The sequence below is a fragment of the Physella acuta genome, unplaced genomic scaffold (assembly GCF_028476545.2).
Source record: "Physella acuta isolate Inbredline_101_S28 unplaced genomic scaffold, ASM2847654v3 ptg000931l, whole genome shotgun sequence".
NCBI lineage: Eukaryota > Metazoa > Mollusca > Gastropoda > Physidae > Physella > Physella acuta.
The window spans coordinates 6,398-29,624 of NW_026732448.1; the positions used below are offsets into that span (position 1 = coordinate 6,398).

Genomic DNA, 23,227 nt, shown 5'->3' on the forward strand with positions numbered 1-23,227 from the left:
TAACTTGAGAATATCAATGATAGTACTGTGCAATGTTTTTTGGATAACCAATAAAGTCGTTAGGTTTGGTTTGACAGTAGTGCCCCATGGCAAGCTTGATCGGTTTTGGCTTTAAAATGGTTTAATCCTGGCCACTTAGAGTATTTTGTTACAGTATTTTTCTGTAAACAATGTAGACATGGTTGGCGGGTTGTAGCGATGACTTTAGTGTAACTTAGTTTATGTCAGAACACTTTACTGTCGTGTTTACCGTTAGCAAGTGGTTGTCTACAAATGACGTCATACAACAGCGGAAGGTGTGTTTGGATTTTTATTTTATTTTATTTTAAAGTGGGGGGGGGGGGGGGGGGGGGCTCAAAAAGTGTGACTTTGCACTTTTGCATCTTATAGAGTAATTTTTAACAACTAACATTTTGAATTATTTAGTAAAATTTAGATTTTAAAGTGTTACTAATATACCTAATTTAGACAAAGCTCAGTTAATATTTTAGACAAAAATCTCAGTTTCATTGAACACAAATTTAGTTCGATAGTGGTGGAGGGGGGGGGGGGCTGAAGTATGTCGTCAATTAAGGCAGTGGTCTGACTCAATGTGACGCTTTTTTATGATGGGAAGGGGTGGTAAATTAGTAAACAAAAAACAACAACCCAAATCGCCGTCATTTATGGACAACCACCAAGAAAACTGGGTAGTTTAAAATTTTGAACTTGAACAATATTTCTCTCGGATCCTGGATCGTTTCTAATTTAATAAAATACTAAATCTGTGTTACATGCTGGTACTTCTGCTTCCATCAAGATGAATGTTAATTAGCAGTTAAAATATTGTACAATTGAGTAAAGTTTATAACGTTATAAGGATGTGTGCAGCCTCAGCTTAACAAGAAATTAACCGTTAGAATTTTAAAATTCAAACATTTAGATAAGAATGAGTATATTAAAAACAGATGTGCGCAACATTGGAATTAAAAATATAAAAATACTTATTTTAAAACCCATTTTAGAATAAATACTTTAATAATCGTTCTGTTCTTTCTTAATTTATAAAGGCGTCACCTTTGATTTTTCGATAACGTTTTCATTCATTGCTTTTATTTTTCATGCCAATTTTTAAACATAGAACTCTTTATCTTTCCGAATCTTCATGGGGAGACTGTTGGGATCAGCAGCTAGAATGTTCTCTAGCGTGTCACTAGAGCCATAGAGAACTTGCTTGTCCATAGACGGGCTTTTAGCGTCAGTATCTAGAATGTTCTGTAGTGTATCGCTAGAACCAAAGAGCACGTGCTTGCTCATGGGCGGGCTGTTGTTGTCAGCAGTCAGAAGGTTCTCCAGTGTATCACTCGAGCCAAACAAAGCTTTCTTGTCCTCCTTTAGACTCCTGCGGTTCTGGACCTGCTTCAGCACGGGTTTGACCACTTTAGTTCTACACTGGATGAAGATGTACACGACGCAGATAACGATGATAACGCCGCCGACGAAAAAGATGACAGACATCTTGATCTGAAGTAGGAGATGTTTGTTGCGGTCGAGGTAGTGATGGTAGGCCTCGGCGTCTGATGAGGGGTGAGCTGAATGTTCCGTGTACAAGTGTCGGCTCATCATCTCGCTGAGTCGAGCTCAAATCAGGAAAACGTCACTCTCAGATTCTTGATTTTTTAACACTCATGTTTCCGGGTTTTTTTTTTCTCCTGATTAATTTGTTAATTGGAGAAAATGTATTTTCTTGAACAATTTGCGTTTAGATGATTTTCTGCACAGACTTTATAAATGTCTTGTAACAGAGGCTGAGAAATAAAAAAAGACATTTATTTTAGGAAAAACATTACGTGATTTATGTAGATGAATAATATAATAATAATGCACACGTGTAAAGAACAGACATCGACAAAAATACATTCATACATTCAATGCGGTTTATGGCACATGCAAAAACCATAAATATTAAAAGTTAGAGAGAAAAGAAGATAAAAATATGAGCGCAAGTTTTGGTGTTTTTTTTTTTTAAACTCGGCATTCAGTTATACGCTGGCTTACGTATTCCGTCGTGGGAAAAAGTTGGCCAGTTTGTACGATATAACACGACTCTCGTGGGAAATCAGAGGGGAATAGATGGGACAGACACAGGGCGAGGCGGGGAGCGAGCAAAGGTTGCTCAGCGATCGGGGAATGCAGTAGTTGAATTATGAGTCTATTTACCGGGCCCATTAGATGCAAATCATCTCTTCTATAGATAACATGCCACGGTTGATTGTTGCCATAAGTTGGGGGCCGTCGCATGCGGTCTACTAAATAGTTGGGGGCCGTCACCTTCACTATTAAAACTTACAACTAAATAGTTGAGCAAACAACTTACAACTAAATAGTTGGGCTAGCAACTTACAACTAAATAGTTGGTCTAGCAACTTACAACTAAATATTTGGGGTCTATCACATGCGGTCTAGCAACTGACAACTAAATAGTTAGGGGCCGTCACATACGTCTAGCAACTTACAACTGGGGACCGTTATATGCATTATTACAACTTAATCTAAACAGTTGGTGGCCGCTACGTGTGTCTACCAACGTACAACTCAATGACACATAATAGCCCTATATACTCAACCTAGTTACTGCATCTACCTTTACAAAACAGAAATAATTGCAAATATGATTAACAAAATTACAAATCATTTATCATAAAGTAATTTCCAACAAATAAACAATAAAGATAAAATATGCATCGTATTGCATTAGTGTTAATACAATTTGGCAGCGTCAAACATTATTTCGTTAACTTGACATAAATCTACAGCGTATGTTTGTTTGTGGTTGTCATCCTTGAAATCTGAATGATCTCCCTTGAAATCTGAATGATCTCCCTTCAAATCTGAATGATCTCCCTTGAAATCTGGATGATCTCCCCCAACAATAGTAAAAAAAAAAACATGGACTGTAAATACAGCTCAAACGCCCTATTGTGGAAAATGTTTAAAAATTTAAGGTATTTTGACATACTGGTATAGTAAAGTAACCGATTCTGTAAGTTTTAACACTGTCTACACCTTGGTCAAAATGTAAGTTTTAACACTGTAATACATGTCGCATTAATTTTCCCTGGCAGAATTTGTGTCTTACTTTGCGACGGATGTATTAAAGTTTTACTGGATAGATTGTCTGATGCAGGTCCATGTCTATTGTGTAAAATTAAAATTTTACTGGATAGATTTTCCGATGCAGATCCAAGTCTATTGTGTAAAATTAAAGTTTTACTGGATAGATTGTCTGAAGCAGGTACAAGTCTATTGTGTAAAATTAAAGTAACGGACTTGGCTCAGGCCCAGGGATACGCGGAGAAAAAAAGAAATTTGAGCCGATCAATGTGAGCATAAACAATAAGACGAATGCATTTTTTTCTATTATTAAAAGATTACGAAAGTAAAGAAAACATTTAGTAAAAACGGAATTTTACAAGGCTGAAAATTAGATGTAAGCGGATTACATACATGCTGTCTCAGGTTGTGTGTGTGTGTGTGGGGGGGGGGGGAGTAACGTGGGGGGTGGTCACTGAACGTATATGTCATGATCTATATGTCAGATGTAGTGTGGGTAAACCACATATTTCAGTGCCATATTTATCGGACACAAATTTTCACTCAGAAAAGTGTAAGAATTTTTACGGGATTTTTTAATGAAGTAAATTGTAAATATAATACACTCCTTTTAGTACCAGCTTCACGGTGTTTAGACGGACAGCACGAAATTTAATTTCATACAAAACTTATTATGAGAGTAATTCTTTTATGAGAGTAATTCTTTTGGGAAACAAATGCTCGAGTGTGATAATTTTCTTTCGGTTTTTAACTAAATCATTATATTTTTTGTGTGCTCGAAAACGAAATATTTGAAATGAGATTCCCTGGAAGCTTATTAAAAATATTTTCTGAAAGGAAGGGCTCAATCTGGTTTCACTTTATAGAACAATGAAATTGTTACAGAGGAGGAATTATGATTTCAAAGAAAGAATTATGGTTACAGAGGAAGAATAGATTACAGTGGGGAAATAAATTTAAATAAAAGTAATAAACACACAAAAGATCCAATTTTACACTCGGATTTGTGTCTAAGTCCAAATTAACAAAAGCAAAACTACACAAGTGAACCAATCTATGTACACAGATCTCTAGTGCAAGCCTAAAAAAACAAGCCTAAATTACACAAGTAATCTAATATATATATAGACTAATCTCTGGCGTAAGCCCAAAGAAACATAGGCCATGTATTGGGTTACGGAGTTCACAGTTAAAACTCTAATCATCATTAGGGGCTATAATTAATGCTAGTAAATTGTTAGGATGAGATTTATATTGGGCACAGTTGTATGATGCTGGTCCAAAAGTTAACATTTTCTGTTGATATACACGTTTTTGTTGGGGGCTTGACATACACGTTTCTGTTGGGGGCTTGACATAAAAGTTTCTGTTGGGGGCTTGACATAGAAGTTTATGTTGGGGGCTTGACATACATGTTTCTGTTGGGGGCTTGACATACATGTTTCTGTTGGGGGCTTGACATACATGTTTCTGTTGGGGGCTTGACATTCACGTTTTCCGTTGGGGGCTTGACATTCACGTTTTCTGTTGGGGGCTTGACATTCACGTTTCTGTTGGGGGCTTGACATACACGTTTCTATTGGGGCTTGACATAAAAGTTTCTGTTGGGGGCTTGTCATACACGTTTCTATTGGGGGCTTGACATACACGTTTCTGTTGGGGGCTTGACATAGAAGTTTATGCTGAGGGCTTGACGTACAGTTTTCGGTTGGGGGCTTTACATACATGTTTCAGTTGGGGGCTTGACATACACGGTTCAATTGGGGGCTTGACATAGAAGTTTCTATTGGGGGCTTGACATACAAGTTTCTGTTGGGGGCTTGACATACACAGTTCTATTGGGGGCTTGCATACAAGTTTCTGTTGGGGGCTTGACATACACATCTTGTGTAGGACATAATGCCCCGCGGCTAGCTGAACACATAATCTGGCTTATAATCTCTCCTATAATCTCTCCTATAAGAAGGATTTCCCCATAATCTCAATAAAACATCGGAAATAATATATCTCAATCCAATTAAATCTTGTCTCTAAATCCCAGCGAATCAATGCCACAATCCCCGGCAATTCTTTTTTACTTTAACCCTGGCTTAACCAACATCCTCAGGCTTAATCCGTGCTCGCCAAACAATGTCCAGTATAAAGTGAAATCAGAATTGTACCAGTTACATAGGCGTGTTACAAATGTGCGGAGATAAATTTTCTTTGGGGGTGTCATGTAGAGTAGAACAGAGGTTAAGCTAATGAGTGTAGGGCAGATTTTCTAAACATGAGTTTAGGGCAGATTTTCTAAACATGAGTTTAGGGCAGATTTTCTAAACATGAGTTTAGGGCAGATTTTCTACACGTTTTGTCACTCACTACTTCTCTATATTGACTTTTATATCCGTGATATATATATATATATATATATATATATATATATATAGTGTTCATACATATATGCATATATAAACACACACACACATATATATATATATATATATATATATATATATATATATATATATATATATATATATATATATGTGTGTGTGTGTGTGTGTGTGTATTTGTTTGTATGTATGTCTGTGTGTGTGTGCAGATGTGTGTGCAGATGTATTGACATTTTTTAGTTGTGATGAATGCACTTGTTATTCTGCGCCAAGTTAATGAAATGCTGAGGTCACTGAATAGATGCTAATCATATTGATTTCTAATTTGGGTTTCATTGAAACACAACCAGAAAATCCATTTTGGCTGCCACTAATATATTTTATTACTTTTGCACGAGAAATTCATCATACTTCATAACACATTTTTAAAAAAGTGAGATTTTATCTTCCATGTCTGTTCAAAAGCTTGCAAACAAACAAATGAACAAAATAGAACATCCCTATCTTAGTTAGATCAGCCTTGGTGTACTCATGTAAACAGCCGATGCGGGATTATTTCCGTGACTTCTCTAATGGAGAGCGTCTGGTGTAATGTACGTGTTTGTGTGGGCGAACTCTTCTGTTTATTCATGTTATCAGTCATCGTAAATCTGTTGGTCACTTAACCGTTCTTCACATTAGGATTAACGTTAGTAGAAAGCCGTTTGATAGCTCATACATTAGGATTAGAAATCCCCAGCGGAGATCAATGTACATTAGTCCCTACATTAAGATATTTTTAAAAACACCAGCGCACAATGGTATAGAGAAAAGCAGACATGAGATTTACATTAGGTAGAAATGCGAACCAGTGCTGAAGTAAAGATCACATTGTATTAATGGAAGCTTTCTCAGATTTACTTTGAACAGATGTTACAAAAATGAATAAGAAAAGTGTATAAAAAATAAAAATATATTAATGTTTAAGGATACAAAATTTATAGGAGAGAGAGAGAGAGACAAGAAGGAGTCTGTCTTTTTGTAACTATTACGGAGTCTACAGACCAAAGTTGCTTGGTAGTCTTTCCTGACCGCATCTCATGCATTGTAAAATGTGTTAAGATGATATACGCGGTCTTTACATTTACTCTGACCTTTTAACTAAAGTGTACTCAGTTTAGTTTGAGAACAATATAGATCTGTTTACAAATCTCAAAGGGCATTTACAACACATTGTAGTTAGGTTATTAGTCTTGGGCATCTGCTCCCTAACTTCATTACTCGGTAGCACTCCCACAAATTAATCTGAACACATACGTGTTTGTATTTTCTCAAAACAAAGTAAAGTAAATTCTGACTTTTAGCAAGAATTTAGTTATTTTCGATAAACATTGAGGAAGTTCAATAAATTTATATCGGAACGTAATGTATTCACAAAGATTTGATTTATCTGAAGACGAACTTCTGACACTAGTAGAGAGACGAGAAAAATGGCCTAGAGATAGTTTTCATGCGGCTTAATTTAATCAATAAACCAAAAGTAAGTAGCCTTGCGTATGGCCTGGGACCGTCAGGAAGTAACAACTGCTAAATCTGGCCACATCGTCCAGCAAGAAGTAATTACTGCTAAATCTAACCAACCTGTCTATTAAAGTAATGTGTAAGTTACACTTTAATATTTAAAATCATTTTCTTTTTTTTTTCAAAAAAAAAAATGTCAATATAAAAACATAAAAATAAGTAAAAGCGTTTTATACTTCTAATTCAGACAATCGTTATTTATATCTGCGCCAAAGGGTCGTCAAAAAACGACATCACACAATCCTAAAGGGGGGGGGGGTCGAACTTTTATTACGATGTCTGGGAGGGGGGGGGGATTCAATATATGTAACGAGATACTTTTGTATTTTGAATGGGTGTGTGGGGGGGTACAGAAGGGATGGGGTGCTGGCATTTTGTGACGAGGTGGAAGGAGAATGTAAAATTGTTTTCAAAAGAGTGACGTCGTTTATGGATGACCACTTAGTAATTTTATGCTATATTATTTTGGCACTTTGATTAAAGCTACAAATATCAAATCGTGTGCTTAAAATTGATGTAAAGACAACATTCGATTTGAATGTTAGGGGATATATTTAAATCAGATGATCTGTGTACACAGAAAAAGATCCTTCACGTAATTATAACATGATCTTTTGCCCCTGTGTACACTGAACAAGATCCGTCACGTAATTCTAACATGATCTTTTACCCCTGTGTACACTGAACAAGATCCTTCACGTAATTCTAACATGATCTTTTACCCCTGTGTACACTGAACAAGATCCTTCACGTAATTCTAACATGATCTTTTACCCCTGTGTACACTGAACAAGATCCTTCACGTAATTCTAACAGGATCTTTTACCCCTATGTACACTGAACAAGATCCTTCACGTAATTCTAACATGATCTTTTACCCCTGTGTACACTGAACAAGATCCTTCACGTAATTCTAACATGATCTTTTACCCCTGTGTACACTGAACAAGATCCTTCACGTAATTCTAACAGGATCTTTTACCCCTATGTACACTGAACAAGATCCTTCACGTAATTCTAACATGATCTTTTACCCCTGTGTACACTGAACAAGATCCTTCACGTAAATCTAACATGATCCCTTGCCCCCGCGTCCATTTAAGACAGCGACTGATGAATTTTATATGAGCTGTCGCCTAAGCAAATTACACAAATGCATTTCAAACCGCGCTGTTTTCAATTATTTGTGTAGCCCTTTTGAAGTTGAGTTGTGTACTGACACCTCTACAATAAAAAACCACGCAAAACGAAAACAAAAACATAAGAAAATGAACACATAAATATGACTGTGAATGTATTTCTAGATTAAATCTATACAGCTTTAGTGCTCGCCATAAAACAGGAATGGCGAATTAAAATAGTATTTAAATAATTTACTATCATAGCTTTTGACGCCAAAACAAAATAAAAACAATGGCAGATGTTTTTCAAAAAATGAAAAATTGCTATAGGAAAATATCAACTTTATATACAAAACTACAAATTTGATATAATACTTATATATTAAATTTATTCAACATAATTGCAACGGTAATCAAATTTTCGTATTAACAGACACACATACACACATACATACACACACAGGCATACGGACAAAATTGCAAAACTATTTTTTTCCGACTGAAGGGAGGTGTAAAACGTCGAGATATTTGAAAATCTCGATTTCGATTTTCTGCACGATTATAACACTTCCTCTATACTTCGTATACGAGAAAGTTTAAAGCTAGACGTTAAATTTACCACAGGAAGCCTAAAGCAAAACTACCCAACCCCACGATTCAAACTACCCTTCTTTTAAAACTACCCAACGTTAAAACTATACCCTGTCCCAATTCCCCCACCCCCTGTTAAATCCACATCCAGTTAACCCCTCCCCCCCCCCCCCGATAAAAACTATTGTGTTAAAACTAAACCTCTGTAAAACTAGCCTCTGTTAAAATCTCCCCATTGTTAACCCCCCCCCCCCGATTGTTTTATCCCTCCAAAACTCGCGTGACACCACTTCTGTTTTCCCAACCCCAACAATCCGGACAAAATGAGTCCCAGGCCAACAGTAAAACGCTAATCCAGGTCAACTCTGCCCACCCCGTTAACTAAGCCCCGTAAATTGATTTATTTAACAAATTAGTTTGCCGTCGCTCTTGATCTAATGGGGCAGAAGCAATCCATGGGATTTTTAATGCTTTTCTTCATCGACATTGTCAGTGCCGGAATTGTTTCGCTCGGATTTTCCGAGCATGATATGTCGTTAACATACTACCTAACAGCTTCATAAAATAGTATTTACTTTTCTATTCAAGGTCTACGCTAAGGCTAACAAATTATTCTGTTTACCATGTAATTCTACATGCATCATCACACATGCATTGATTAGCTGATTCTCAAAATAATTTTCATATTAAGCCGAGGAGCTAAAGAAAAAGTTGATGAATTGAATAGTTAGGAAATCAATATTTCCTTACCACCTCGGTTTCTGTCTTTATTGGTTTTTTTTCATTCTTCCATTTCCTCTTCCTCCCCACCCCCTCCCGTGTTTCATAGAATGTCATTGTTTGTCTGCCTGTCACCACGCCCTGCGGTAAAATTCAGGTCAGGGTTAATGACTACCATGATTTGTATTTTTTGTATAGACGAGCGTCGTCATAGCAAACAAAGAATGTAGGGATATAAGGTGAGGAAATAGCTGCTGAACTGTCGTGTCGGATAGGGCGGGGCAGGGGATACGGACTGCACTAAGTGACACTATCAATAAGGTGACGTCTCAAGGGACATTTCTACTTTTACAGAAAAAATATCGTCAGTAATCAATTGATTCACATACTATATATATATATATATATATATATATATATATATATATATATATATATATATATGGGTTATATATATGGGATATATATATGGGATATATATATGGGATATATATATATATATATATATATATGTGTGTGTGTGTGTGTGTGTATATAATCCATATATATATATATAGATATGTATATATATATATATGTATATATATATATATATATATATATATATATATATATATATATATATATATATATATATATATATCATATGGGATATATAAATATATATGTTATATATACATATATATATATATATATATATATATATATATATATATATATATATATATATATATATATATATATATATATGGGTTATATATATGGGATATATATATGGGATATATATATATATATATATTTATATATATATATATCATATGGGATATATAAATATATATGTTATATATATATATATATATATATATATATATATATATATATATATATATATATATATATATATATATATATATATCAGTTGCACCGTGTAGACGACAGTGCAAATCATGTTATCATGTTTAACAGAATCTCCCAGTATCCATGAATAGACTGACAAGCTTTGTTATTAATACACGTGAGAGACAACCCAAAGCGGCCATGTCAGGTATCGATTCTTGGCATGAAGATAAAGTTGTGATTACTCTGACATGAGATACAAGTGGTGCAGACGCTGATTAGAATCGTGGGCCGAGAGGTGTAAAACGTGCAGCCACTGACAAACACACAAAAAGTGCTGCGACTCGGGTGACGGTATCGATTACATGTCTGAAGTTTTCTTTGAACGCTGGAAATTGTTTAAAGATACCGCGGGTGGCTTTTAACCTGCAGATCGATTCAAATCGCAGATACCATGGGCGTTTAAACGGTAATCGATTCAATCATTAAATGGTTACTGGATCTTTGAATGTCTTTTTTATCTAATGTGCAATGTGGTTGTAGAAAAAAAGTCACGTGATTAAGAAAAATAAAACCCAGCGATTAATACATTTTCCAACTTACAGATGCAAATGGCTTTCACAGTTTGTCCTGAAATAGTGTTAAAACAAATTACACTGAAATTAAATCCGTTGTGTTTTCATACATTTCTAAATCTGTACAGCCATACAATGATAGGAGTTAATTTTTTTTCAAAAGGAAACAAACAAAATATCCTTGTAAAGCGTTCAGTTATAACTGTCATCCTATAAACCATCATTTTTTCAAAAAAAATTTTTCCCACTGCGCCTACTTCGACAACTCGGAAGATCTTGGGAAGATCTTAGCTCCCCACTTTGACATTCGCGTGCCAATATTAACTTACGGTACTTCAAGATAGCTTTGGGCTCTTTTTTACTCTCTCGTATACGAAGTATAGATGCAATTTTGTAATCGTGTAAAAAAAATCGAAATGGAGATTTTCACAAATCTCGGACGTTTTACGCCTCCCTGAGTCGGAAATCATAGTTTTGCAATTTTGTCCGTGTGTGTGTGTGGATGTGTGTGTGGATGTATGTGGATGTGTATCTGTAAACACGAGATTCTATTATATTTTAAAAAGTTTAAGTATTTAAAAAATTGTTAAAAACCAAGTCTATATCCCGTGTTGCCATCCCCCGTAGTGTTATATAAGAATATTCGAGAAACTTTAGGGGAGATAACTCCAGCTCAGCTTTATTTATTTATGTCGTCCTCATAAAATTGTGTCCTTCAGCACGTTAAATTCAGTGGTTACAAATATAATTAAGAATTCTCTATATTATAGCAGGGGCGGAACTACAGTGCCGCCAGACCCCGCAATGCGGGGGGCCTACGCCATTTAGGGGCCCACAGCCGACCATAATAATTTTTTTATGGTTTAAAAACAAATTTTCTTGCATTTTTGACTTGATGGTTGTTTTGTAAAAAAAGATTACCGTAGCTGCGGTTGGATTATCTTTATTCTATAGACACCACCCCACGCTCTTGTATATTCTTTTTCCCTTTGTTTTTAAACCACTGTGAAAGCCGAGTTCTCTTTCTCCAACAATCAAACTATTCAAAGATAAGCAAACGTTCAAACCACTTCCAAGACTTATTTCCCTTTATAAAATTATCAAATAGAGGTGCTAATAAGCTCCTTTTAATAGTAAACAAATTAAAAAAAGCAATTGCTTCTCTTAATTATTATTTTTTTTAATAAAGTACTTACTAAAGAATGACATTGTATAAAAAGGAAATGTATTTCAAATTAATAATATAAATACAAAAAAAACATAAAAATTAACATAACACCAGACACCATTACTTATACAAAGCTTTCATGGTTTACATTCTTTTGACCGACTAGAGGCTACGAGGTCATAAAGCAGAGATTAAAAAAACACTGATTTTCACAAAACACACTAATGCACTTACACACATGATATGATGTTGTAATTTGTTTAAAATAAACACTTTTTTTTTTTCAAAACCCGAACAGACCAGTAATGAGTATCCTATGTTTGTATTTTGTGTTTGTATATATATATATATATATATATATATATATATATATATATATATATATATATATATATATATATATATATATATATATATATATATATATATATATATATATATATATATATATATATATATATATATATATATATATATATACACGGGGGGGGGCTAAAAAATTTTTTTGCGGGGTGGCCCTTTTATTCTAGTTCCGCCACTGTATTATAGTACATTGAGTTAGGTTTTAATTAGCGCTCTCCTCCCTGACAATGCCCCGCGCACCCCCAGGTTTTTAAATCGGTGCTACACACATATTTTCTTTTAGTTTTAACACTTGCACAACATCCCTGATCTACCAAGTCTGTACTGCCTCGCCATTAAACTTATATCTACAACGTCTGGGGATTGTGTTTTCCTTGATTCCTCGAGTTCAACACTGAAGTCTTGCTATTTCCCATCCCAACACTGAAGTCTTGCTATTTCCCATCCCAACACTGAAAACTTGCTATTTCCCATTCCAAAGTCGAAGTCTTGCTATTTCCCATCCCAACGTTGAAGTCTTAGTATTTCCCACCCCAACACTGAAGTCTTGCTATTTCCCATCCCAACGTTGAAGTCTTAGTATTTCCCACCCCAACACTGAAGTCTTGCTATTTCCCATCCAAATGTTGAAGTCTTGCTATTTCCCATTCGAAAGTTGAAGTCTTGCTATTTCCCATCCCAACGTTGAAGTCTTAGTATTTCCCACCCCAACACTGAAGTCTTGCTATTTCCCATCCCAACGTTGAAGTCTTAGTATTTCCCACCCCAACACTGAAGTCTTGCTATTTCCCATCCCAACGTTGAAGTCTTAGTATTTCCCACCCCAACACTGAAGTCTTGCTATTTCCCATCCAAATGTTGAAGTCTTGCTATTTCCCATTCGAAAGTTGAAGTCTTGCTATTTCCCATCCCAACGTTGAAGTCTTAGTATTTCCCACCCCAACACTGAAGTCTTGCTATTTCCCATCCCAACGTTGAAGTCTTAGTATTTCCCACCCCAACACTGAAGTCTTGCTATTTCCCATCCCAACGTTGAAGTCTTAGTATTTCCCACCCCAACACTGAAGTCTTGCTATTTCCCATCCAAATGTTGAAGTCTTGCTATTTCCCACCCCAACACTAAAGTCTTGCTATTTCCCATCCAAATGTTGAAGTCTTGCTATTTCCCATTCCAACACTGAAGTCTAGCTATTTCCCATTCCAACACTGAAGTCTTGCTATTTCCCACCCCAACGTTGAAATCTTGCTATTTCCCATCCCAACGTTGAAGTCTTAGTATTTCCCACCCCAACACTGAAGTCTTGCTATTTCCCATCCCAACGTTGAAGTCTTAGTATTTCCCACCCCAACACTGAAGTCTTGCTATTTCCCATCCAAATGTTGAAGTCTTGCTATTTCCCACCCCAACACTAAAGTCTTGCTATTTCCCATCCAAATGTTGAAGTCTTGCTATTTCCCATCCCAACGTTGAAGTCTTGCTATTTCCCATCCCAACACTGAAGTCTTGCTATTTCCCACCCCAACACTGAAGTCTTGCTATTTCCCATCCCAACACTGAAGTCTTACTATTTCCCTTCCCAACGTTGAAGTCTTGACGTCCCCCCATCACTCACCCGCCATTCACCAAACGACATACACATTCCATTATTTTCCTTTCTTTCACAAATCATTTATTTCCTCCGAGCTGTAAGCCGCCATCAAAATTTCCTCGCATCGAAAGGTCACCAGCTCTTTGTGAGGGCTTAGTTCGATAACTCCGTTGGAATAAATTACATCTCACGGCCAGGAAAGTGTTCCATAGTTTCTTTTCTTGTCAACTTTCCACTGGAGTCACTGAGTTCAATCAGATTGTGTAGTTTTGACAGAAAATTTGAACACTTTTAGGATTTTTAAAAGCTTTGACAGAAGAATTAAATTAATACATTTATGATTTTCTGAAAAGTTCTGACTTAGAATTTTATTGAACACGTTAATAATTTTTGAAAAGCTTTCACAGGAAATTTTAATTAACACGTTTATAATTGTTAAAATATTTTTAAAAAGCTAGAATTCTGTGTTATAATTCACTGTGAATATAACTCAGTCAACGGTGTTGAAAGAAAATTGTTTTTCAGTTAATAATAATAATAAAATATGAATTGATTCATCATGTCTTCTGCTAAGACAGTTACATCATTTTACAACAATTTCCACTCGTATCAATATCTCACCAGGAAAAACGAATAGCCCCCCCCCTCTCTCCCTCACCCCCCCCCCAACCGTCTGATGTTATTCTCGACACACCAGCCCAGGTCATGCAATTTCATCCATATTCCAATATCACAGCCCGTGACGTAGCATTATTATTCATTAATTGTACACATTTTTATTATTTGTTTGAAGTCCAGGAACGTGCCTATGAAATCATATAACAAGCTTACTGATAACATTGCCCAACATTCAATAGCCAATATACATTTTATAACGATGGATTATACATGAATGTATAGGAAATATCACAAAAAGACAAACCCAATTTTTTTGTATCTAAAACTGGCTTGTTGCAGAAATGGTAAGCGCGGGTGATCTAAAGGTGGTATCCAATTATTGATGGGACGGCGTAGTCGAAAGGTAGAGCGTTTGGTTGCTAGCCCGACAGTTCGGATCTCGGTTCGGACCTGGGACTGTATGACGTCACTGAGTCCACCTAACACTGATGGGTACCGATCTCCCGTTAGTGAAATAAGGCGGCTGGGCATAGTGCTGACCACAGCATTTCTCTCTACGCCGAGGTCTTTAAAACAGATGCACTCCACTTCATCTTCCCCATTGGTCTAGGGCATGAACGGAAAAAGATTATGATGATAATCCATTATTGGCACTGGATACAACCCCGTCGGTATCCATTATTGGCACTGGATACACCCCGTCGGTATCCATTATTGGCACTGGATACACCCCCGTCGGTATCCATTATTGGCACTGGATACACCCCGTCGGTATCCATTATTGGCACTGGATACACCCCGTCGGTATCCATTATTGGCACTGGATACACCCCGTCGGTATCCATTATTGGCACTGGATACACCCCCGTCGGTATCCATTATTGGCACTGGATACACCCCGTCGGTATCCATTATTGGCACTGGATACACCCCGTCGGTATCCATTATTGGCACTGGATACACCCCCGTCGGTATCCATTATTGGCACTGGATACACCCCCGTCGGTATCCATTATTGGCACTGGATACACCCCCGTCGGTATCCATTATTGGCACTGGATACACCCCGTCGGTATCCATTATTGGCACTGGATACACCCCATCGGTATCCATTATTGGCACTGGATACACCCCGTCGGTATCCATTATTGGCACTGGATACACCCCGTCGGTATCCATTATTGGCACTGGATACACCCCATCGGTATCCATTATTGGCACTGGATACACCCCGTCGGTATCCATTATTGGCACTGGATACACCCCGTCGGTATCCATTATTGGCACTGGATACACCCCGTCGGTATCCATTATTGGCACTGGATACACCCCCGTCGGTATCCATTATTGGAACTGGATACACCCCGTCGGTATCCATTATTGGCACTGGATACACCCCTTCAGTATCCATTATTGGCACTGGATACACCCCGTCGGTATCCATTATTGGCACTGGATACACCCCCGTCGGTATCCATTATTGGCACTGGATACACCCCCGTCGGTATCCATTATTGGCACTGGATACACCCCGTCGGTATCCATTATTGGCACTGGATACACCCCCGTCGGTATCCATTATTGGCACTGGATACACCCCGTCGGTATCCATTATTGGCACTGGATACACCCCCGTCGGTATCCATTATTGGCACTGGATACACCCCGTCGGTATCCATTGTTGGCACTGGATACACCCCCGTCGGTTTCCATTATTGGCACTGGATACACCCCTTCAGTATCCATTATTGGCACTGGAACACACCCCGTCGGTATCCATTATTGGCACTGGATACACCCCCATCCATCATCAATCATTAACCTGTCAAGGATGATCTCTAATCAAGCGTATCAATCAATCAAGTCTTCTTAAGCATTAGGGTATCAGATTAAAGCCCACTGCGAACCCTTACATGTGCACATTTAACTACATATTTGCTGTTTTATTTTGTCAAGTACACTTTCGCCGTTACTTTAAGTACACTTCGCCATTTGTACATGTGTTACACATTTGACCTATAAAGTATACTTTCGTCGTTTTACTACGGTCATGAAAGTAAATCAAATTTCGCCTCTAACTCGTTGTGACTTAAGTAATTCATTCTGTAGAAATGGGTTGCCAACGTATATTTATCGAGATTATATTTGCTCAAAATTTTTATTTCCATTATCTAAATGTGTTCTTTGCTAGTGCCTTTTAACTTTTAATTAAGTGCACAACACATAATTACGGTACATGGACTTAAAACTAATTACGTAGATAAAGAATTAATCTTTAATTAATTTAACTTAACGAAAATCAATCTTTAAATTATGTGAATTCATATTTTAGTGGTTATTTTATAAAAAAAATATTTTGTAACCAGAACGAAAAATATCAACTGAGTTTATTGGAACAATTTTCTGCCTTTCATCGACGCAAACAAATTTAACCAGTTGAGGTACAATTTGTTACATGGGGCGCTATTAATTTTTGGGATTGCAAATAGAAAAACTTATGCTTGTTAAAAATCCATTTCATCCGAATTCTGAGCAGTATGCTTTTGCTCTTCCGATCTAACTGAATTGTTGTATAATTATTGTATGCATTTTATTGATCTCCAACTAGCCCGTAGTTCATGATGCGCAGAAGAAAATTTGATCTTCGAGTAGCATGTTGATCGCGGGACACTAGAAGAAATTCAGTTTTAAGTAATTCATGAACATTTTCGGTCCTCGCTCAATACTATAAAACTTCTAAAAGACTCATAACAAGATAGCGTCTATTCCCTATAACCTAACACATACCAGTAACGATAACCCCAATATGAGGAAGGAACTGATAAAGAGGAAAGAGGGTGAAAAAGTGGGCGGGAGCTGGGTTGGTAGCGGTACGCGGTACAGGTTTTGCCAACAGAAAATTATATATTAATGAAGTTTCGGGAGGGTGTGGGGGGGGGGGGGGGGGGGTGAGGGTTGAATAATGATATATTGTGTACCCAGCGAGTTAATGATATTGACAAAAATCCGCGTATATTGGCTCATTTCTTGCTAATCTAGATCTAGAGACGAGCATTCAGCGCTAATGAATCATCAATTACTGTTGTCTTTGATGTCATGCATGTTCGCACTAATGGAAGGCTACGGTATGTTTGTATTGGTTAATTGTACTGTAGTACCACAAAAATATCGATAGTTTAAAAAGGTCATGGATATAGTGGTCTTAATTTACCAGAGCAATCAGGATGTCGGTCACTAGGGTTAAACGTCCTAGCTGTTAAACGATGCAAATGTTGAAATGGGTCTAGACGTCATTGCACTAATTAATCGATGTTCATTCCATTGCGGACTTTAAAAAATAATTAATGAATTAGTACGAAAAAAATGCGTAAATTGAGGAATTACGATTTAAAGACTTTGAATGCAGTACTAGTCATCCTAGGCAGATTAGTGCACATATTGATTGTGTGGATTCAAAGTAATTAATCTAAATCATACGGATCATATCCGGTTCACGGCAGTCGTACCCAGAGCTGTGCAGGGGCTATCCCACTAATCTATCAGGTCTAGGACTATAGGTACCATTCCACTAATCCATCAGGTCTAGAACTGCAGCGACCATTCCACTAATCAATCAGATCTAGAACTGCAGGGACCATTCCACTAATCAATCAGGTCTAGAACTGCAGGGACCATTCCACTAATCCATCAGGTCTAGAACTGCAGGGACCATTCCACTAATCCATCAGATCTAGAACTGCAGGGACCATTCCACTAATCAATCAGGTCTAGAACTGCAGAGACCATTCCACTAATCAATCAGATCTAGAACTGCAGGGACCATTCCACTAATCCATCAGATCTAGAACTGCAGGGACCATTCCACTAATCAATCAGGTCTAGAACTGCAGGGACCATTCCACTAATCCATCAGGTCTAGAACTGCAGGGACCGCGCTACTAATCTATCAAGTTTAGAGCTGCAGGTACCATTCCAGTAATTCTCATACATTTTACTATGTTCAGATAAAAGTAATCGTGGAGCTGTCTAAAAATATAACTTTGAATGACGCATTTTTGTTTATTTTTGCTTTCACTACTTTATTAATTCTATTTCCCCCAAATATTTTGGTGTCCTAAACCTTGAAGCTTCTCAGCTGTCCAGTTATTAACTACTTTAAAAATTTTATTGGATATTTTCCAGAATTTGTTTCTGAATTTTATTCGCTTATGTGGATTCATAATCCTATCTCTCCTTCTAATTCGATCTGTTCGCGTCGACACAAACTATGTACATCTGCAATAGGTCATGTTGGATCGTTTAAACATTACCCTAACCGAACCTGTAGTTTGGGTTACTAGCGAATTAGAATGTAAACACAGCAGCTAATAGGTTGCACCGCAAACGCTTGTCTAATGAATAATTTGTCGACATTTTTCTCACATGCGCCGATCGATTTGAGAAATAAGCAGGTTGTATGCGGCAGCTAAACAGGCTCATTACAGGAAGGTATCAATAGACGGCTTTGATCGATAGTCTCTGGACGGCTGGCCCGGTGCAAGCCACTGGGAGGCGATGGCACCGGATTAACCGGCTCAAAGTGGTTTATTTTGGCCGGGTAAGTATTTCAACAGAGATCCAGGTTTGAGATTAAAACTTGGTGTGTATGTAGACAGCAGTAACGTTGTTCTATTTGCCTTACATTCGATATCAAATATATTCCGGATAGCCAGTACTGCTAGAGGCAGGTGGAAATAACAGCCCTCGTATATGTAAGCTCACGACACTGTTCTTAGTCACGGAGCAGCGGCCAGGAAATCTGCTCTTCCTTTTGTTGAGTCACAAATTTGTAACACTGTAGCCTATACAAACATCGTTTTGTATTACAAGCTTTGTCTTAGACCACACTGTCTGTCTGTTCTTTGATGGTTGTGTGTTCAAATCGTGTTACTCAGTTTAGAGCCTTTTCTAATGTCTAATTTCCCAGATAACTTTATTTCCAATGACAATGCAATATAAACAGAGGAGAGTACAGCAGCAAATTTTAAGCTAATTAGAGACACAATTATTTGTTAAAGCTTAACTTAATTCAAAGACTAGTATATTCAGTGACGAGTGACGTATGAGTATGTGGCCTACTAGCGCTGGCTTAGTGAGCCAGGAGCCGAGGATGATCTGGTGTTCTCACACCTTAGAACCCACCACTGATGTTAAGAAGGGACATAACTGTTTTGAGTTAAGATCGCAAGCTACTGATTGTATTTTAAAGTAAACATTTGTAGTCGTATGTGTCGTTGCTTAAGGACGAAAGGAGTGGGAAAAGTATAGTATATTCCCCCATGTCTTTGGTATCAAATATCCTGTTTTTTAAAACTTAAATATTGATTTATTTTTTGTGCTTCAATTTTTAAAAAATGCATAAAAAGCCTTTATAATAGCAACTTTTTAGATGCACTAAGTATAATACAGTAAAACAATATTTTTTTTATTTCGATACAGGCCTATTGGTAAAAATGTTGGTCGCTCATAATATCTCATAACATATTTTAGCGGAGCGAATTTTTAAAAAATCGAACGTTATTTTTAGCTAATTTATCCTTAAAATGGAGAAATGAACTAAAACAAATGAGAGCCTTTTTTTAAAAGGAAAGAACTCTTAAGGTTATAAAAATAGTTCAATGAATACATAAATGACGTCGCCGATTCGAATGTAAAAATCGATAACTAATTGCTCATTAGACGTTTTTAAAAGCCAGACAAAATTAACCCACCAAAAAAAAAAAAGACGCAACCAGCAATAATTTTTTTGTTCTTTTCGTCAGTTATCAAGCAACAAGGCCATTTTGATTTTTCGGGGCTTTAAATGTCACAACTGTTACGTCACTTTATGTAAAGGTTAAATAATTTCACGGTTCAGTAATTTTGCTGGAAATCTCTCCGCCTGGTTGCCCTAATTCGATTAGGAAAATTGTTAACGCGTGTCCTAAACAATAGTTTAGGAGTCAACATCACACTTGACAGTCAAAGTTCAACAGCCCATTTAAACAGGCGAGAGTACAACAGCCCATGTAAACACTTAGGTGAGGGTACAACAGCCCATGTAAACACTTAGGTGAGAGTACAACAACCCATGTAAACAGGTGAGAGTACAACAACCCATGTAAACAGGTGAGAGTACAACAGCCCATGTAAACACTTAGGTGAGAGTACAACAACCCATGTAAACAGGTGACAGTACAACAGCCCATGTAAACAGGCGAGAGTACAACAGCAAATGTAAACACTTTAGTGAGAGTACAACAGCCCATGTAAACAGGTGAGGGTACAACAGCCCATGTAAACACTTAGGTGAGGGTACAACAGCCCATGTAAACAGGTGACAGTACAACAGCCCATGTAAACAGGTGAGGGTACAACAGCCCATGTAAACACTTAGGTGAGAGTACAACAGCCCATGTAAACAGATGAGAGTACAACAGCCCATGTAAACAGGTGAGAGTACAACAGCCCATGTAAACAGGTGAGAGTACAACAGCCTATGTAAACAGGTGACAGTACAACAGCCCATGTAAACAGGCGAGAGTACAACAGCCCATGTAAACAGGCGACAGTACAACAGCCTATGTAAACAGGCGACAGTACAACAGCCCATGTAAACAGGCGAGAGTACAACAGCCCATGTAAACAGGCGACAGTACAACAGCCCATGTAAACAGGCGAGAGTACAACAGCCCATGTAAACAGGCGAGAGTACAACAGCCCATGTAAACAGGCGACAGTACAACAGCCCATGTAAACAGGCGAGAGTACAACAACCCATGTAAACAGGCGAGAGTACAACAGCCCATGTAAACAGATGAGAGTACAACAGCAAATGTAAACAGGTGAGAGTACAACAGCCCATGTAAACAGATGAAAGTACAACAGCCCATGTAAACAGGTGAGAGTACAACAGCCCATGTAAACAGATGAGAGTACAACAGCCCATGTAAACAGATGAGAGTACAATAGGCCATGTAAACAGGTGACAGTACAACAGCCCATGTAAACAGGTGAGAGTACAACAGCCCATGTAAACACTTAGGTGAGAGTACAACAGCCCATGTAAACAGATGAGAGTACAACAGCCCATGTAAACAGATGAGAGTACAACAGCCCATGTAAACAGATGAGAGTACAACAGCCCATGTAAACAGATGAGAGTACAACAGCAAATGTAAACACTTAGGTGAGAGTACAACAGCCCACGTAAACAGATGAGAGTACAACAGCCCATGTAAACAGATGACAGTACAACAGCAAATGTAAACACTTAGGTGAGAGTACAACAGCCCACGTAAACAGATGAGAGTACAACAGCCCATGTAAATAGGTGAGAGTACAACAGCCCATGTAAACAGGTGAGAGTACAACAGCCCATTTAAACACTTAGGTGAGTGTACAACGGCCCGGTTAAACACTCAGGTGAGAGTACAACAGCCCTTGCAAACAGGCGTTAGATGCAAACAACGCGGATTGCTTGTAAAATTGTTAAATTGTTTGATTATTAGCTATTAATTATTTATGGCTAATGCAGCGTGGTAATACACTCAACAGTTTTATATAGAATAAAATTATTAGTCCCGTGATTTTCTTTTAGACCTTTGTCTCCGGGGGTGGGGAGCACGTAGCGATTTTCAAGGGGGGGGGGGGGAGAGAGAGAACTTAAAATTTCTGGGGAGGGAGGAGCTGAAACCGGTTATAATCAGTAAAAATTACGTATTTTTCATTTCGTTCGTAAGAGGTAGGAGAGAACGGCCATAGACCCTGTAGAGGTGTCTGAAAGAAACTCTGCATAACAATTATAAAAGACAGGTAAATTCCTGCAAATGAGAGATGGACTGACGGATACCAACCGGTAGAGACACTGATGCTAAAATTAACGATGAGGCGTAAAGCCAGCTTGACAAACAATCCATTCAAAACCGAGTTTAAAATAATTAGCTCCATCCAATCGATGGCTGGCTACGACTTGAAAGAAAATCGTTGACCTTTTTTTTAAAAACCGTCGTCATCTTCCAAAACAACTGGCTGCGTGTCTGGCATCGCTAAAGCGAGCTTCAAACTTCTTTAGGGCGAGTTTCAAATTTTCTAAGACAAGCTTCAAACTTCTCTAAAGCGAACCTCAAACTACTCTAAGAATGTTGAACACAACGACTATCATCAGGGACCGAGGAAGTTTTTTTTTATCCCAGGTAAGATGACTGCTTATATATATATATATATATATATATATATATATATATATATATATATATATATATATATATATATATATATATATACATCACAGTAAGTGTGCACGTGGGTCCCTTGTTTGTGTGTGTGTTTAGGTGTTTCTATGTGTTCGTGTGTTAAGCATCTATGATTCTCACGAGGCCGCATAAAGACATGTGATCGGACGTCTGCGTGGGTTTTGCCTGGATCTGTTTTGGCTGAGTAATCCAGTATGGGCTCGGTTTTCCCAGAGGTCTTTGCAGTAACGACAGCATTCCTAATAGTTACCCACAGGGGAGGCTATAAATTTCTTAGCCATATTAAGAAACAAATAATGACATTATTTTATCAAATGACATATATATATACATACACACACACA

General features: G+C 37.5%; 1 protein-coding gene across 1 annotated transcript in view; it reads right to left on the bottom strand.

The window, feature by feature from the left end:
* Positions 1 to 663: 663 nt before the first annotated feature.
* LOC131953584 (uncharacterized) overlaps positions 664 to 23,227 on the bottom strand; it is a 28,439-nt gene continuing 5,875 nt past the window's right edge. The window contains exon 2 of the mRNA XM_059316819.1: positions 664 to 1,787. Within this exon, the coding sequence (XP_059172802.1) occupies positions 1,111 to 1,605 (495 nt within the window). The 5' untranslated portion in view covers positions 1,606 to 1,787 and the 3' untranslated portion in view covers positions 664 to 1,110. The remainder of the gene's footprint in view (positions 1,788 to 23,227) is intronic.